Source organism: Mesoplodon bidens, assembly GCF_964165515.1.
Source record: "Mesoplodon bidens genome assembly, chromosome: X".
NCBI lineage: Eukaryota > Metazoa > Chordata > Mammalia > Artiodactyla > Ziphiidae > Mesoplodon > Mesoplodon bidens.
Genome location: NC_138163.1, coordinates 108,501,808 through 108,521,838, shown reverse-complemented (window position 1 = coordinate 108,521,838; position 20,031 = coordinate 108,501,808). Strand labels below are relative to the sequence as shown.

General features: G+C 35.7%; 1 protein-coding gene across 1 annotated transcript in view; it reads left to right on the top strand.

Annotated features, from left to right (window-relative positions):
- Window positions 1-20,031, top strand: part of CFAP47 (cilia and flagella associated protein 47) — a gene marked incomplete at both ends in the record, with an annotated part of 276,077 nt that overhangs the window by 78,137 nt on the left and 177,909 nt on the right. The window contains 6 exon segments of the mRNA XM_081223108.1: window positions 5,806-6,015; window positions 7,892-7,940; window positions 8,660-8,738; window positions 18,555-18,652; window positions 18,939-18,986; window positions 18,990-19,055. Coding sequence (XP_081079234.1) covers window positions 5,806-6,015; window positions 7,892-7,940; window positions 8,660-8,738; window positions 18,555-18,652; window positions 18,939-18,986; window positions 18,990-19,055 — 550 coding nt within the window.

Below are 20,031 nucleotides of genomic sequence, written 5' to 3'. Positions count from 1 at the left end.
TCCCAGGACTGTATTGGCCTAGATATATTATGAACCCTCACATTACAGAACAAATAGAGCTTGTGTTTGCGTGTGTGTGTGTGTGTGTATATATGTATGTATGTATTAAAAAAAATATATATATATATATAAAACTGCTGGGCTGCTGAGAAGAGTGGGAGGTCTCTAAAGGGTATCAGATCAAGCCAAACCAGAAGAATACATTCTTATAAGCTGAAACTAGAGTAGGAGTGGTGAACTGTAATAACATGCCAAATGCAAGCTTGTTCTTAAATTGGGACAACTTCAAGATAAGAAAACTTAATCTCTGATTCCTGGATTAATCTGGAAGAGGCTAAAATGGTTCCATGTGAGTAAGCCCTTCTGTCTTTCAGCAGAAGCAAGCAAATCTTCTCTAGATCAGTGGTTCTTAAACTTTGGTGTATGTCGGAATCTGAATTTCTGTATAGGAAATTAAAAGAATGTATATGTAGATATTTAAAACTATGAAGATGATTTATCAAGATAGACAAATATAAGTCCAGTATTTAAAATTCAATAGCATTTCAGCTTACAACATTTAGAACATGCAACTGTAAAACTACTAATCATAAAAACATTAACAATTAAAGATAATAGGGAGAATTATATGGAACTTTGTGGAGAAAATTATAAAATTTAAGTCAAAGAACTCATAAATAAATGAAGATTTACACATATTCATGAATTGGGATACTTAATATTGTAAAAAGGACAGTTTTCTACAAATCAATTTAGATATTTCATATAACTGAAATAAAAATTCAAATAAATTTTTTCATAGAGATTGACAGATAAAATTCTATATTTTATATGAAAAAATCAAGGGTCAGGAGTAGCCAAGCCACCCCTGAAGGAAAAGAATAAGGTGAGAAGGGCTTGGCTTCCTAAATATCAAGACTAATAAATCAATGTGATAGCGGTGCAGTGATAGAGAAAATGTGCAAAGGAGTAGAATAGACTTGAAAAAGGCCCACACGTGGATGGATACTGAATATATGACAAAGGTAGTATAGATCTATGGAGCAAAGAGATTACTATTCAATAAATGGTGCTGGAATAATCGATTCTATGGAATATTTCAAACTGGATTCCTGTCTTTTTTTTTTTTTTTTTTTGCGGTATGCGGGCCTCTCACTGTTGTGGCCTCTCCCGTTGCGGAGCACAGGCTCTGGGCGTGCAGGCTCAGCGGCCACGGCTCACGGGCCCAGCTGCTCCGTGGCATATGGGATCTTCCCGGACCGGGGCACGAACCTGTGTCCCCTGCATCGGCAGGCGGACTCTCAACCACTGCGCCACCAGGGAAGCCCGGATTCCTGTCTTAATACACGAAAATTCATTACACATGGATTGAAGGCTTAAATGTCAAAGGTCAAATGTAAAAAAAAAAAAATTAGAGGACTTCCTTGGTGGCACAGTGGTTAAGAATCCACCTGCCAGTGCAGGGGACACGGGTTCGAGCCCTGGTCCAGGAAGATCCCACATGCCATGGAGCAACTAGGCCTGTGCACCACAACTATTGAGCCTGTGCTCTAGAGCCCATGAGCCACAACTACTGAGCCTGCATACCACAACTACTGAAGCCCGTGCGCCTAGAGCCTATGCTCCGCAACAAGAAGCCACTGCAATGAGAAGCCCGCGCACCGCAATGAAGAGTAGCCCCCACTCACCACAACTAGAGAAAGACCGCACGCAGTAACGAAGACCTGATGCAGCCAAAAATAAATAAATAAATTTAAAAAAAGATAGCCAATTTGAATATAGGCAAAAAAAAAATTTAAAACAATTTTAATGTCTGTGGGTAGAGAAAGATTTCTTAAGCCTTAAAATCATGCTAACAATAAAATAACTGATACAGATTAATCAGAAAAATATCAAGTAACTCAACAGAAATGTTGACAAAAAGTTTCAATCACTGTTTCACAGATAAAACAGAAAATAAACACATGAAAACATATAATTGACCTGTTTGTAAACTTGGAAGTAAAAATTAGTGGCTGCAATAAGATAACATTTTGCTTGTCCTAGGTAGGCAAACATTAATAAATCAGGTTACTAGTCACGGTGTCAGTGAGTAGGATCACACTGGATAATACTATGTAAAGTGTAACATCGGCATATTTCATAGCCCAACATTTACACTTCACAGTATATACAAGAAAAACTCATCAGGGAAATGCAAATCAAAACCACAATGAGATATCACCTCACACCTATCAGAATGGCAGTTGTCAAAAAGACAACAAGTAATAAATGTTGACGAGGACGTGGAGAAAAGGGAACCTTAATTCACTGTTGGTGGGAATGTATATTGGTGCAGCCACTGTGGCAAACAGCATGGTGGTTCCTCAAAAGATTAAAAATAGAGCTATCATATGATCCAGCAATTCCAGTCCTGAGTATATATACAAAGAAAATAAAAACACTAATTCAAAAAGATTAATGCACCCCAGTATTCATAGCAGCATTATTTACAATAGCCAGTGTATGGAAGCAATTTAAGTGTCCATCAACAAATGAGGGCTTCCCTGGTGGCGCAGTGGTTGAGAGTCCGCCTGCCAATGCAGGGGACACGGGTTCGTGCCCTGGTCCGGGAGGATCCCACATGCTGCGGAGCGGCTAAGCCCGCGAGCCATGGCTGCTGAGCCTGCGTGTCCAGAGCCTGTGCTCCGCAACGGGAGAGGCCACAACAGTGAGAGGCCTGCGTGCCGCAAAAACAAAAACAAAAGAATGGATAAATAAGATGTGTATATATTCTACATATTGAATGAAATATTATCCAGCCATAAAAAAGAATGAAATTCTGCCATTTGCAACAACATGGATGGACCTGGAAGGTATTATGCTTAGTGAAGTAAGTCAGACAGAGAAAGACAAATACTGTATGTTTTCATTTATATGTGGAATCTAAGAAATAAAATGAATGAATATAACAAAAGGGAAACAGATTCATAGACACAGAGTGGTTACCAGAGGGGAGACAAGTAGGGGGAGGCTCAAGATAGGGGAAGGGGATTAAGAGGTACAAACTACTATGTATAAAATAAATAAGCTACAAGGATATATTATACAACACAGGGAAGATAGCCAATATTTTATAACTTTTTTGAATTTCTTTTTTTTATACAGCAGGTTCTTATTAGTTATCTGTTTTATACATATTAGTGTATATATGTCAATCCCAATCTCCCAATTCATCCCACCAACACCACCCCCACCCCGCTTTCCCCCCTTGGTGTCCATACGTTTGTTCTCTACATCTGTGTCTCTAGTTCTGCCTTGCGAACCACTTCATCTTTACCATTTTTCTTGATTCCACATATATGCATTAATATACGATATTTGTTTTTCTCTTGTGACTTACTTCACTCTGTATGACAGTCTCTAGGTCCATCCATGTCTCTACAAATGACCCAATTTCGTTCCTTTTTATGGCTGAGTAATATTCCATTATATATATGTACCACATCCTCCTTTTCCATTCGTCTGTCAGTGGACATTTAGGTTGCTTCCATGACCTGGCTATTGTAAATAGCCAATATTTTATAATAACTTTAATATTGAATCACTGAATATAACATTGAATATAACATTATAAATCAACTATACTTAAAATAAAGTGCACATGTGTACTACAAGGTATGTTTGAAATTAGTCATAGTTGCATTATTCAGAATAGCAAAATCTGGGAACTGCACAGATGTCCAGTGACAGGTAAAGGGGTAAATAATTTGTGATATATGTGTACGTGAATATTTCTATAGCTGTGAAGTGGAGGAACTTCAACTAATGAGAAAACTGTATTATGAATCTTAGAAAACAAAATATTGAGATTAATAAAAAGTTAAGGAAGACTACATATATTGATATCCTTTATATAAAATGACAAAAAAGGAAAGTGAAACAAATCTTTATTTAGAAATATACGCCTGTCTATATATACAAAGAAATAGATGTAAAGAGTGGCTGGTGTACATCTTAAAATTATATAAATTGTGAGGATTTGTATACCGATGTGAATTGCCTATTAGCATTATTTTCATAAACTACCAGATCTTGGACCCACCTCAGAGCTTCTCTAGCTCAATACCTTACTTTATAGTTAAGCATTCTGAGATCCAGAGAAAATGAGTTCCATGTGTGATGTAATGGTTGGAAATAAATGAAAATTGTCCAAGTTGAGGAGCATAGAACAGCCTTTAGTTTCTAACATTTGGCCTGCAAGATATAATGAGTGCTTACTTATACCTCGGGGGCTTGCTTTAAATGCCATTTTGTGAGAGAGTGTAGTTCCTCAACCTTAACTTTACAACTTTGGGATTCACAGTTTTTCCAAGACCCTATCTTGTAAGTAGACACTAAACTTTGTTGCTTAAATAGGAAATAGACATGACTTGAATTACATTGTACTAGAAAGTACTTTTTTTTGGTCAAGAAACGTCTCATATATGAATTAATCTTGTAATCTTTCAGCTTTTAAATTAATGTATAATGGTATAAATTTTAAAAATACCTCAAGTTAAAAGCTGAGTCTTACAAAACATGGTATAATGAAATGAGCATGTAAAAGTGACTGTAGAGATGATGTAACCTATTCTCATTATATATACAATAAAGTCAATAGCATTAATGACTTATCTGATGGCAGTTAATTAGCAACAGAATTGGATTCAGACCTGATTTATAAACTGCTTTTTCATGTTTTATCCAGTGAACCATATGAGTTTAACTAATTCAAGTTGAGAGCTTTCTTTACTTTTTCTAGTTAATTAGCTGAATAATCTTCATTCTAATTAAAGTACTAAGGAAATATGATTCCCATTTGATAGCACTTCTTATTTGCTATAGGAACCTATATATATAATAAAAGTAACATGGTGAAATATTTATTGACAACTAAAATTTACCAAGTATTAATTTAGTAGCATAGTATGTAGTACTCACCTCAGGTGAGTACTACATACTATGCTACTAAAAATCACAAACATTTTAGATTGGCTAAATAAATTATAGTATATAATGAAATATGCAAACATTTGGTAGAATTTTTTGATAGTAATTATTGAAAAAATATTCATGATATATGTGTACAAGTGCTTAATTGTACCCAAATTAAAGAAAAATATGTGTATATGCATTTGTTAATATTTAGTCTACATGCATTAAAGCTTTAGCTGTTAAAGCAGTAATTTCTAGTAAATTTTTGTTAGGACATATTTAAGGATAATGCTTTCAGCATGGCTGTGGTTAAAAACACATTGCACTTAGTCAGGCATTTTAACCCTGTTATTTTATTTTATTTTATTTTATTTTATTTATTTATTTATTTTTTTGTGGTACGTGGGCCTCTCGTTGTGGCCTCTCCCGTTGCGGAGCACAGGCTCCAGACGCGCAGGCTCAGCGGCCATGGCTCACGGGCCCAGCCGCTCCGCAGCATGTGGGATCTTCCCGTACCGGGGCACGAACCCATGTTCTCTGCATTGGCAGGCGGACTCTCAACCACTGGGCCACCAGGGAAGCCCAACCCTGTTATTTTAATCCTGACAGGTCAAAAGGAACTTTTGATCACCTCATGTAGTTCTTGGTTAAATCAACATATTATCGATTTTACTTATATTGTGACCAGAAAATGAGAGATGATAGAAAAATATCTTTAGTAGTTGGGCATATTATTGTAAATATTTATTGTTTTAATTTTTCTAATGATTCAAAAAACAGAGGAAACCACATTTAAATCCAATTACTTGTACGTGTTTTGAGCTATTTTTTTCTTTTAATTTTAAACAGGGATTCAATTTTCAGTGTCCAGATTTCCCCAACAAGGCTTCTTGATGGTGATGTGATTCAACCTCTTTCTGTGAATTTTCCAAAAGGCAGAGTCATTATGTGCTCTCCCAGTGGAATTAATGCTGCTCTCACCTGTCATCTCAGCTTCAAATCATCTAAACCTATGTCATTTTTCACCAGTGTTCTTTTCTGCAATAGCAGGGATAAGTGGTAAGACATTTAAATGTAGATTCTTTTGTATCTGACAGTGAAGAATAATAGATTTATATTCTACACTATTATAAAATGTTAAAAAGAGGGACATCTAAAATAATGACTTTGGACATAAAGGTTTTTTAAGAAAGTTCCAAATGCAGTGTTGCTTTCATGAGAAACAGGGTGATAGTGGCTGCCAGCCTATTCTCTGGGACTAAGCTGCCTGGATTTTAATCCTGGCTCTGTTAACTTTGGTGAAGTTATGTCATCTTCTGAGCCTCTCAGTTCCCTCATCTGTAAAATGGGGGTCATAGCAGAACCTATCTCATCTGTAATAATGAGAAATTCATTGAGTTAATTTTTATTGAGTAATTGTACAGGAACTGGCACAAAGGAAATGCTAAGTCAGTATTAAATGAAAATGAGAAACATCAGCATAACGAGTTTCCAAACAATATGATTTTGTTACACGTTCCTTTGACAGACTCAAGGAAATTAAAGTACACCTTGGTTAAACCATGTTTCTGGACTTCTTACCTTGTAGGACCAGAAATTTCACTTTTACATTATACCCTGAGATGATTTGACTCTCCAAAGGGCAAGAGGTGAATGTATAGAGCAATAAAGTTTGTTAAAAATGTTTATAGTGTAGAGTGAATTGTATACTAAAGATGAATATGTACTCTATGTGATAATTTATTAACTTTTAGTGAGGTCATTGCTGTATAGCATATTTATAGTCTAAGGATTGATTTATGCATTAGGAATTAGAAGGGTGAGAAAGACAGATGGTACTGGAATGTTGCATCCAAGGCAAAGCGTGACTGTATCCAGGACACGGTTCGTGGAGTTCTGAGCTCCAGCTTCCATGTCCCTTTCTCACATATGTTGACGGATAAAATTATCTAAATTATACCTCTCAGACTCCTATTTTTCTCTTTTGATGCTCACAGTCCATCTTTTGTTGACATTAAAAAAAAACCCTTTTTTTAAAAAAATTGGCGTTGCTTTAGGCTTCTATCAAGAACTGAACTCCATGCCTCCATCCTGGGAGGTATTCTGTCTTTTTCTATGTTACTGACCTTGTTCATAGAAGTTTAACTTTACTTTCCTCTAGTCCACAAATTCAATGCCAAAAGCACTAAGTAAGGTGTACCTTTGAGCTCACCAATAAAAATCATGAATAACTTATCCATGAATGTCTTCAAGCTAATGAAGGCTCAGACCACGTTCACAGGGTGAGGAAGAAAATAGCTTCAGTACATGCTGTGTGAGCTAGATGGCTTCTTGGACGGTGATACAGTTGCCTCTAAGAGAGGCATAAACAGGTTTCATTGTTACAGTGTGTTGACGTCTGGTCAGCAAACAGGATGTAAGGAGACCTGACAGCAGTCTTCAGAAAGAGGAGGGTCATATATTTGATGATTTTCTTGTCTTTTTGTTGTTGTGTGTTTCCTTTCAGCCTTGAGACTCATTTGCTCTTCAGTAGATTTCCCCACCCTTCTTTCCTTACCCTAAACTCCAATTCAACATTTAGCAGGTTTGGGATAAGGTAGAGCTTTTGGAACTAATTTAGAACCTTTGGAAATCATAAATGGGCTACAAAAGACTTTTCCATGTACAAGGAAACATTCCCTGGAACCTTAATAGTAACAAATCCTTTTACTGATGCCATGTTAACTCCTTATCTGGTTTCCCATAGGGCATATGATCAGCTCTTCCTTCTCAACTCTCCGAAGCTGTCTTTGCCTTTCTCTCACTACACGTTTTTGATCCCATTGAGATAAATGAGGTGTTCCAGCAAGAACGTCCTCAAAAGCCTCCCTTTCACCTCAGCCTGTTTGGAATAAATTTGATTCTTTTGATTCTTTTATTGCTTTTTATCTGTTAGTTTATATTTATTTGTGAGTAATCCTTGTGAGCTCTGCCCAAGGTACTGGGTAAGCAAAGATTAAATAGAAAGTGGCTTTTCCTTGATGGAGGTCAATATAGTAGGGAAGGTAGACTTTAAAAAAGTGTTTGGTACCAATAGAGGTAAAGAGAAAATGCAACACAAAAGGAGCAACTAATAATGTCCTGGGGTGGGGGTGGGACTGGGGTCGGCTGCATGGGCTCTGAGTAAAGTCTCAAAGGACAAATTACACTTGCTGATGTTTGTCCTAAATTAAAGACTTTATTTGCATCTGGTGTGTCCGTGTTGAGGTGCATGGGTTCAGTGAAAAAATGAAACACTCATTTCTTCATGTTTTGGGTTTTTTTTACTTAGGTAAGACCATTTCATACCATGGCTCCCCCTGGAGGTGAACATGCTTGGCTTTTAATTTTGTTTTCTTCTTTTGACTTTGTCACATTTGGTTTGGCTCACCTGGCTGTAGAGCTATTAATTACAGCCTGCTAACATGGCTGCTGGTCTCCTCCACACTCATGTGTCTTCAGCTTGGTGGTTGCACATCCTGCTTTTCTTTTCCCTAAATTTCCAAAAAAATCTGGGTTTTGAGGTTATATATCTTCCATATAGCTATGGAAGGGATGGTGATGTGGGCAGAGTATTACAAGTTGTAAAAAAAAAAAAAAAAAAAAGCACTGGATATGGAGGCTGAAACAGGCTTATATTTGGGGAATATTTTTGGGTTTTTTTGGTTTGATGGATACTGGCCAGGCAAAGCTGAGAGATGAAGGTGAAAGAATAGCAGGAGCAGATTATGAGAGTCTTGCACAATCTGCTTTGTTATCCATGAGTAAGACATAGGACGAGAACTGGGAGAGGCTGATTTTATGGAAATCAAAGCTTGGATAAATACAGGAATCATGAGGTCAACAGCTATCAATTAACACAGGTCAAATTCTAGGTCATAGGCTGGATATCATGGAATCCACACAACAGCCCTGAGATGTGGATGTTTTTAGATCTTCATCTCTGTTTTACAGAAGAGATATAAAGCCCATAGTGTGAGATAACTTGCCCAAGTTTACTCACACGTTAAGTGGGAGAGCCAGGAATTTGAACCAAATTTCTGTTTCCAAAGATTATGCACTTAGTCACCTTGTTTTAACACCACTTAGATTGTATAGAATCATATAGAAATTTTATTATAGGTACACTCTTTTGAGAATAACACTGTCATATGTCAGCTATAGACTTTACAAAGAATAAGAAAAGGAAACTTTACATTTTCCTCTTTTCCTATTCCTTTGCATCTCTCATCTTTCTCCCTCTCACACACACCCCTATCTTATAAGTACCCTTATATAATAAATTTATTTTTAAGTAAATAACATTTTAGTTTCTATATTGCCTTTCAGTACCAAGAAATTTAGTTTATAATTAAGTGCATTTTGAGTTGCAGGTCTTAAATAGGCTATATGTTCTAGAATTAGGGAAGTGATCAAGAAATATCCCCTGAATAGAATACATTAATAAATATTCCATGTTTGATATATAGTAATGATAGTAATTAAAGTTACTCAATAAAAACTGAGATGTTATTCATTTATTTTTATTGATATATTAATTTATTGATGAGGCAAAAACCCATAAATTGTCTCCATAGTTATAGGATGAAGTGAATGTTTATAGTTTCACTGAAGAAGCCTGTTTTACAACTGCCATCAGTAAACTCTACAGAAGATATTTACTTAAAAATAAATGTATTATATATGGGTACTTGTAAGATATCATATAACTATTTTAGATATTTTAAATTAATAGTGTTTACAAAAGACTTCAAATCAGCTTATGAAATTGAAACCCAATACCAAAACCAATGCTAAACTGCTCTTTTGAAATTGTACATTTCACATCAATAAAATTTCAAAATGAAAAACATATTCCTTGTAAAAATTAAAATATGTTCCTACAAAAAAAGCATATACTTATTACTGAATCAAATTTATATCTTATTTTAGAAGTTTATGGTTTTATGTGGGATTTTTATGTCCATTTAGAGTTGCTTAAATGATATTAAGAATGTTTTTTGTGACTTTCAAAAGAAACAAAGTCTTTGTTTGCAGAACCAGAATGGATATTCCTAGCCATTGTGTTTCTAAGATAAATTATTTAGAGTTTTCTTTAGTTTAACATCACCTAGATATTGGGTAGCACCACTAAAGTAATGTCCTTGTTTATGCTGAATTATCTGATTAGCTATGATATTCTAAATACAGAAGACACTGGTTTGTTGTAATTTTTGTCTTCCAAAATTAATAACCAGCCTTTCCATCTATTTCCTAAGTTATAAAAAAGTATTATTTTATGGTTAAAAAAAAAAAAAAAAAGAATGGTTTTTGAGGGAGTCAAGGAACCCAACAGTAAAATACAGTTCCTTCCTTGCTGCTTTTCGAATTAACCTCTATTTTAGATTAACTGATTATCTTCCTTATGTGCTCATCACTTCAATATTTTCTTCTTGACTTTCCTTATTTTTACTTTTGGCATATGAAGTAATACTGTAGGGGTATGTGTTTGAGTGTATGTGCTAGTGAGAGAGACAAAGGGAGAGTGAGAGAGAGAGAAGCAATATATATATATATATATATATATCTCCATTAGTTATCTGAGTAAAATGGCTAGAATATGTTTTCTGATTTTTTTGTGGGTTTTTTTGAGTATCTAGTATATGTTTTCTGTTTTTTTTTTTCTGAACTTAATATTTTAGTTTCTGTATTGCCCTTATGTACCAAGGTATTTAGTTCATAATTATATGAAGCACATTCAGAGCTACAAGTCTTAAATAGGCTATACTCTCTAGAATTAGGGAATTAATCAAGAAATGTTCCCTGAATAGAATAACAGGAAGTCCCTTACATAGATAAGACTTGTGGAAACCATCCTGAGAAATAATCTGCCTTGAATAGGAGGCATTTGTTAAATGTTGATAAGATTAGTGAACTTCCAAAATGAATGCAGGTGACTCCTCAGCCTCTTTATTTATTTATTTATTTATTTTAATTTATTTTTTTATACAGCAGGTTCTTATTACTTATCTATTTTATACATATTATACATATTAGTGTATATATGTCAATCCCAATCTCCCAATTCATCCCACCTGCACTGCTTTCCTCCCTCGGTGTCCGTACGTTTGTTTTCTACATCTCTGTCTCTATTTCTGCCTTGCAAACCGGTTCATCTGTACCATGTTTCTAGATTCCACATATATGCGTTAATATACGATATTTGTTTCCCTCTTTGTGACTTACTTCACTCTGTATGATAGTCTCTAGATCCATCCACATCTCTACAAATGACCCAATTTCGTTCCTTTTTATGGCTGAGTAATATTCCATTGAATATATGTACTACATCTTCCTTATCCATTTGTCTGTCAGTGGGCATTTAGGTTGCTTCCATGACCTGGCTATTGTAAACAGTGCTGCAATGAACATTGGGGTGCATGTGTCTCTCTGAATTATGGTTTTCTCTTGGTATATGCCCAGTAGTGTGATTGCTGGGTCATATGGTAGTTTAATTTTTAGTTTTTTAAGGAACCTCCATACTGTTCTCCATAGTGGCTGTATCAATTTACAGTGCCACCAACAGTGCAAGAGGGTTCCCTTTTCTCCACACCCTCTCCAGCATTTCTTGTTTGTAGATTTTCTGATGATGCCCATTCTAACCTGTGTGAGGTGATATCGCATTGTAGTTTTGATTTGCATTTCTCTAATGATTAGTGATGTTGATCAGCTTTTCATGTGCCTCTTGGCCATGTATATGTTTTCTTTGGAGAAATGTCTATTTCGGCCTTCTGCCCATTTTTGGATTGGGTTGTTTGTTTTTTTGATATTGAACTGCATGAGCTGTTTATATATTTTGGAGATTAATCCTTTATCCTTTGATTCGTTTGCAAATATTTTCTCCCATTCTGAGGGTTGTCTTTTCCTCTTGTTTACAGTTTCCTTTGCTGTGCAAAAGTTTTTAAGTTTCATTAGGTCCCATTTGTTTATTTTTTGTTTTTATTTCCATTACTCTAGGAGTTGGGTCAAAAAGGATCTTGCTGTGATTTATGTCATAGAGTGTTCTGCCTATGTTTTCCTCTAAGAGTTTGATGGTGTCTGGTCTTAAATTTAGGTCTTTAATCCATTTGGAGTTTATTTTTGTGTATGGTGTTAGGGAGTGTTCTAATTTCATTCTTTTACATGTAGCTGTCCAGTTTTCCCAGCACCACTTATTAAAGAGGCTGTCCTTTCTCCACTGTATATTCTTGCCTCCTTTATCAAAGATAAGGTGACCATATGTGCGTGGGCTTATCTCTGGGCTTTGTATCCTGTTCCATTGATCTATATTTCTGGTTTTTTTTTTTTTTTTTTTTTTTTTTTGCGGTATGCGGGCCTCTCACTGTTGTGGTCTCTCCCGTTGCGGAGCACAAGCTCCGGATGCACAGGCTCAGCGGCCATGGCCCCACGGGCCCACGGCCCCACGGGCCCAGCCGCTCTGCGGCATGTGAGATCTTCCCGGACCGGGGCACGAACCTGTGTCCCCTGCATCGGCAGGCGGACTCTCAACTACTGCGCCACCAGGGAAGCCCTATATTTCTGTTTTTCTGCCAGTACCATACTGTCTTGATTACTGTAGCTTTGTAGTATAGTCTGAAGTTAGGGAGCCTGATTCCTCCAACTCCATTTTTCGTTTTCAAGATTGCTTTGGCTATTCGGGGTGTTTTGTGTTTCCATACAAATTTTAAGATTTTTTGTTCTAGTTCTGTAAAAGTGCCATTGGTAAATTGATAGGGATTGCATTCAATCTGTAGATTGCTTTGGGTAGTATAGTCATTTTCACATTATTGATTCTTCCAATCCAAGAACATGGTATATCTCTCCATCTGTTTGTGTCATCTTTGATTTCTTTCATCAGTGTCTTATAGTTTTCTGAGTACAGGTCTTTTAGCTCCTTAGGTAGGTTTATTCCTAGGTATTTTATTCTTTTTGTTGCAGTGGTGAATGGGATTGTTTCCTTAACTTCTCTTTCTGATCTTTCGTTGTTAGTGTATAGGAATGCAAGAAATTTCTGTGCATTAATTTTGTGTCCTGAAACTTTTCTAAATTCATTGATTAGCTCTAGTAGTTTTCTAGTGGCATCTATAGGTTCATCTATGTATAGTGTCATGTCATCTGCAAATAGTGACCGTTTTAGTTCTTCTTTTCCAATTTGTATTCCTTTTATTTTCCTCCTTTGATTGCCATGGCTAGGACTTCCAAAACTATGTTGAATTAGAGTGACGAAAGTGGACATCTTGGCCTTGTTCCTTATCTTAGAGGAAATGCTTTCAGTTTTCCACCATTGAGAACGATGTTGGCTATGAGTTTGTCGTATATGGCCTTTATTATGTTGAGGTAGTTTCCTTCTATGCCTACTTTCTGGAGAGTTTTTATCATAAATGTTGAATTTTGTCGAAAGCTTTCTCTGCATCTATTGAGATGATCATATGGTTTTTCTCCTTCGTTTTGTTAATATGGTGTATCACATTGATTGATTTGCATATATTGAAGAATCCTTGCATTCCTGGAATAAACCCCTCTTGATCATGGTGTATGATCCTTTTAATGTGCTGTTGGATTCTGTTTGCTAGTATTTTGTTGAGGATTTTTGCATCTGTGTTCATTAGTGATATTGGCCTGTAGTTTTCTTTCTTTGTGACATCTTTCTCTGGTTTTGGTATCAGGGTGATGTTGGCCTCGTAGAATGAGTTTGGGAGTGTTCCTCCCTCTGCTATATTTTGGAAGAGTTTGAGAAGGATAGGTGTTAGCTCTTCTCTAAATGTTTGATAGAATTCACCTGTGAAGCCATCTGGTCCTGGGCTTTTGTTTGTTGGAAGATTTTAAATCACAGTTTCAATTTCAGTGCTTGTGATTGGTCTGTTCATATTTTCTATTTCTTCCTGATTCAGTCCTGGCAGGTTGTGCATTTCTAAGAATTTGTCCATTTTTTCCAGGTTGTCCATTTTATTGGCATAGAGTTGCTTGTAGTAATCTCTCATGATCTTTTGTATTTCTGCAGTGTCAGTTGTTACTTCTCCTTTTTCATTTCTAATTCTATTGATTTGAGTCTTCTCCCTTTTTTTCTTGATGAGTCTGGCTAATGGTTTATCCATTTTGTTTATCTTCTCAAAGAACCAGCTTTTAGTTTTATTGATATTTGCTATTGTTTCCTTCATTTCTTTTTCATTTATTTCTGATCTGATCTTTATGATTTCTGTCCTTCTGCCAACTTTTTTTTTTTCTTCTTTCTCTCATTGTTTTAGGTGCAAGGTTAGGTTGTTTATTTGAGATGTTTCCTGTTTCTTAAGGTAGGATTGTATTGCTATAAACTTCCCATAGTATCACAAAAAGCAATTAGTGCTTTTAAGTTGTTCACAGAATGGTATTTATTTACCAGTTATATTTGAAAAAGAAGTCCCTTTAAACAACAATTCCTTTGAAGTAATAATGACTGAGAACTTCTCCGAATTAATGTCAGACATCACACCACAGGTCTGGGAAGCTCAGAGAATACCAATCAGGATAAATGCCCCAAAACCTTTATACCGAGGCATATTATATTCAAACTGCAGAAAATCAAAGATAAAGAAAGAATCTTGAAGGAAGCCACAGGAAAAAAACACCTTACCTGTAGACAGACAAAGATAAGAATTACATCCATCTTCTCCTCAGAAATCATGCATTCAGGAAGAGAGTGAAGTGAAATATTTAAAGTGTTGAGGGAAAACTAACCTATAATTCTGTACTCTGAAATTATCCTTCAATAGTGAAGGAGAAACATTTCAGAGAATAGATAGTGGGCCTCAATTACACACTTTTTTGGGTAAACTGATTAGATGGCAGCTTGTAGAGTCAACCTTAAGGACAGTGTGTCCTTGATCAACCTGATGGGGCAACAAATAAATAATTTTTCGTTGATAATGGGTTTCTCAGAAACTCTTGCGAGTTTAGCATTGGAACCAGCCTGACAGGTTTTTTGCATATTGCGTATCTGCTGAGGTCTTGCTATCAGCACCTCCACCTCACTTAGGTCAGGGCTGATACATTCCTTTTTTTAAATTATTATTTTTAATTTTTTTCCTTTAATTTATTTATTAAAAAAGACTTATTTAGTTTATTGAGGTAACATTGATTTATAACTGGTACATTACTGTCATTAGAATTAAAAAAAAATTTTATTCACTTTATTTAAACAAAGCAAAACAAAAAACTGTTCAGCCATTTATTTTACCTCCGTACCCCCTACCTCTTGTAATCACCAGTCTGTTTTCTGTGTCCATGAGCTTGGTTTTTGTTGTTGTTGCTTTAGATTCTACATAGAAGAGAGATCATATGGTATTTGTCTTTCTCTGTCTGACTTATTTTACTTAGCATAATGTCCTCAGTGTCCATCCATGTTGTGACAAATGGAAAGATTTCACTTTTTTTATGACTGAATAACATTCCATTGTGTGTGTGTGTGTGTATCTATACCACAATTTTTTTAGTATTTATCTATTTATTGATTTATCCATTTATCCATTAATGGACATCTAGGTTGTTCCCATATTTTGGATATTATAAAAAATGCTGCAGTGGGGCTTCTCTGGTGGCGCAGTGGTTGAGAGTCCGCCTGCCGATACAGGGGACACGGGTTCGTGCCCCGGTCCGGGAAGATCCCACAAGCCACGGAGCGGCTGGGCCCATGAGCCATGACCACTGGGCCTGCGCGTCTGGAGCCTGTCATCCTTAGGGCCCTGGTGAAAACTCATTGCAGCTTCAAAAAACCCCACCTCTCCCCCTGGGAAAGAGGCTGGAATTTGACATGACAATCAAGTAGAAGATCCCAAAGAATCTACAGAAAAGCTCCTAAACTAGTATAAGTGTTTATCAAGGTTGTAGGATGGATACATGATCAGTATACAAAAATAAATTCTATTTCTAGGTAATGGCAGTAAACAGTTGGAATTTGAAATTATCTGTCTATATTTATACATATATATAATTTATCATAGCACCATTAAATTCTTAAGTGTAAACCTAACAAAATATGTGTAGAATATATGTGCTGAATGTTACGAAACACTGATGAAAGAAATCAAAGATAACTAGATAGAGAAATACACCATGCACGTGGTATTGGAAGACTCAATATCGTTAAGATGTCAAAATGATCTGTAGATTCAATGTAACCCCAGTGAACATCCTACCACCCTTTTTTTTGGTAGATATCAATAAATTGACTCTCAAATGCATGTGGGAATTTTTGAAGTGATGAAACTTTTCTGTATGGAAATGTGATGGTGAATACATGATAATGTATCTCTCAAAATCCTAGAAGTGTATCTCTCAAAATCCAGAAAGAGTGAATGTTAGTGTATATATATATTTTAATCAACCAAGAGACAGAAGTAGTAATCCAGGATGGAATGCAGACTGTGACAAATGAATCTAACTGCATTACAGATGTTTGACAACCTCACTGAATGTAATGGAGGAGAAAGGAGCTGACTAAATTGTCTCTTGAATATAGTACCATGAGTGCATAATGTAGAACTAAAGACAAATAGAACTGTACATATACATGTTACTGTAGTTTCTTACAAGGGGATGGGTTTGCAATTCTGAAAGTACTTTTTTTTTTTTTTTTTGCGTTACACGGGCTTCTCACTGTTGCGGCCTCTCCCGTTGTGGAGCACAGGCTCCAGATGTGCAGGCTCAGCGGCCATGGCTCACGGGCCCAGCCGCTCCGCGGCATGTGGGATCCTCCTGGACCGGGGCACGAACCCGCGTCCCCTGCATCGGCAGGCGGACTCCCAACCACTGCACCACCAGGGAAGCCCTGAAAGTACTTTATATGTATACCGTGGCTCAACAAATAAGTAAATCTATTTTCGATAGTGAGAACCATGTTTTTCACTGTTGAAAGAAACAAGTTAGAAATAGGCAAAGGGGGAAGGTCATAATGAATCCTGTGATGCTGGATTGCAGTTGGTGGAATTGGAAGTAACAGTGTAACACTTAGGTTTTGCTGTGTTGTTATCTATTCATTAACTTCTAGTTAGGAAGTATTTCATTAGTTTTCCTCTTGTGGTTGTAATCTTTCCTCAATAAGATGTTAAACTCTTTCAGGGGAATTTCTGTCCCTTGTCTATGTCAGTACAAGATAAGGATGAGATACTTAGAGGTCACAGTCTATATCCACTGCCACCTGACTGTTTCACTATAAACTTAAAAGGCTAGTCAATTGCCTTTTTCAGAGTTAAGTTAGAATTGTTGTTTCTAGTTCATAGAAAAATGAATTTTGGCTACAAATTGAGACCTTTTTTATTAAAAGCTATGAGTGGCAAATATACATCAAGAAGTACATTTAGACTATAATTATTCAGACAACTAGAAATGTACATTTTACAATAATTACTTTGGTTGTATCACATCTTATATCAGACATACAATTATTTATAGATTTCTGCCAGGAAAAAAATACTTTCAAAAATATAGTGCAGAATGTTGTTTGCTGTGTGTTAGTTGAAAATTCCTAGTGATCTTTGTTTGCTAGACTGATTTTGCAATAATATACTATAGAAATCCTCTAGAAATGTTCAGTGTTGCAGCGTCTCAGATGAAAAAGTACTGGGCACTGTTTCTGTGAAATATCCAGGACATCTGTGGTTCCAGAGAAAATTAAGTCTTCCAGTTCCAGACGTAAAACAGTCCTACTTTGTGAAGTCATATACATGTCATGAACATATCCCATCATGGTTTCTTCTTCACGGAAAATGAGAATCAAGGGACTTGAGGGGGTTTATGAAGATCACCCATTTTCCCCCCTCTTTTCAGACAAGAAATTATCTCAAACTGTTAAGAATCTAGGCCCTTTTGGAAACATTTTAAAAAAGGAAGTGTCACATTCATCACAGCAATAATTTCTGATGTTTAAATCATCTTTCCTTCCTCCCAAATATAGGACAGGTTTGTTTTTGTTTTGTTTTTCACTAAATATCCAGATACTTTCACTTTTTTTCCTAGTCTCAGCATAGTAATCATCTCTGTAACTGAAAACTTCTTTTATTATTCCTCCGTCTTGTATTATCTTTTATAGGTCATTTCTGGTTTCTTTAAGCCATAAATCTCCAACCCCTTTCACATACTTACCCTACATGTAGAGGAATTTCTGCAACAAATAGTGAAACTGGCACACTACAACTTTAGAGTTACAGGAAACCTCACGCCTTCCGAGCCTCCTTACCCATGTTGATGATCATTGATCAAACATTTGAACTTCACGGTACTCAACAGAATGAGTAATTTTGAAATATCAGATTTTTTATCTATTACTGCATGGTCGTATATTCTTCAAAGTGGTTCCAATAGAAATAAAAGAGACAGCTTGCAGTTGCCTGTAATACCTTACAGATATATTTCATGTTACTAAGCTTCTGAGGTTTATTTATTTATTGTTTTATTTCCAAAATAATATGTTTTTTCTTTTCCAAGCTAAGGCAAATTTCTCTTTGACTATTGCTCAAATTTCCATAAGATATATTGTTAGAAAAGTAAAATTATTATGATATTTATTCTCTCTCTCTTTTTTGGAGCAGATGTTATTCCCTCTGAGAGATGGATAGTAAATTTTGACAGAGACCTTTTAGATGGCCTTGTTTTTGCAACACTGTTAGGAGCCTATTGCCTATTTTTGGTAAGAGTCCTTTTTATGCAGAGTGGTCTTCTCTTATTTGAAAGAACTTAGTAATTAAAATTTGAAATACTTTCTGCAAACTGATTCTTTTGAAGTTTTAATTTTAAGTCATACCTACATCTGAATGGCTAGCATTCCCTTTTTATTTATTCTTTTATTTTGATTATAATAATCTTCTACTGACAAATGCTAGTATTTAAATGATTCTTTGCTGAACTACAGAGAACAGTTAAAAAGCAGTAATTTTTATTCCATTACTAAAAGATTTGATTGTTGTCTTTTCCAGGTTGAGTCTCATTTTGTAAATGTGTACACACAACTGAAAAGTTCTGAATAGTATCTGCACAATTGCCTGATTATTGTGAAAATTCTTCGTGAAATTGGCTTTGACATGGACATACAGGTGGGTGCCTTAAAATCACACATTCTATAAATGTTTTATGAATTTCTTCTCTTTTTCTAGCTTTGTAAGTTACGACTGGCAAATAAAAATTGTGTATATTTAACTTGTACAATGTGATTTTTTGTGTGTACAATGTGATGATTTAACATACATATACAATGTGAAATGATTACCATGATCAAGTTAATTAACACGTCAGCATCCATCACCTCACAGTTACTTTGTTTTTTGTGGTGAGAATACTTAGGATCTACTCTCTTAGCAAATTTCAAGTGTACAGTCCAGTATATTATTAACTATAATGACCATACTTTACATTACTTCCCCAGAACTCAGTCATCTTATAATTGAAGATATGTACCCTTTGACCAACATCTCCCCATTTCCCCTATCTCCATCCCCTGGCTACTACCATTTAACTCTCTGGTTCTTTGAGTTTGACTTTTTTAGGTTCCACATATAATTGAAATCATACAGTACTTGTCTTTCTGTGTCTGGCTTATTTCACTTACTGTAATGTCCTCCAGGTTCATCCATATCATCACAAATGACAGGATTTCCTTCTTTTTTATGATTAAATAATATTCCATTGTAAGTATATACCACATTTTCTTTATCCATTCATCTGTCAAGAGACACTTATGTTGTTCCTATATTTTGGCTTTTGTGAATAATGCTGCAGTTGAACATGGAAGTGCAGATATCTGTGATGTAACTGATTTTATTTCCTTTGGATATATACCCAGAAGTGGAATTGCTGGATTTTGTAGTAGTTCTATTTTTAGTTTTTTGAGGAACTACAATACTGTTTTCCGTAGTGGCTTCACCAGTTCTCATTCCTACCAAGAGTGTGCATGTGTTCCCTTTTCTCCACATTCTCACCAACTCTTGTCATCTCTTGTCTTTTCAATAATAGCCATTCTAACAGGTATAAGATGATCTCTCCTTGAGATTTTGATTTACATTTCCCTAATGG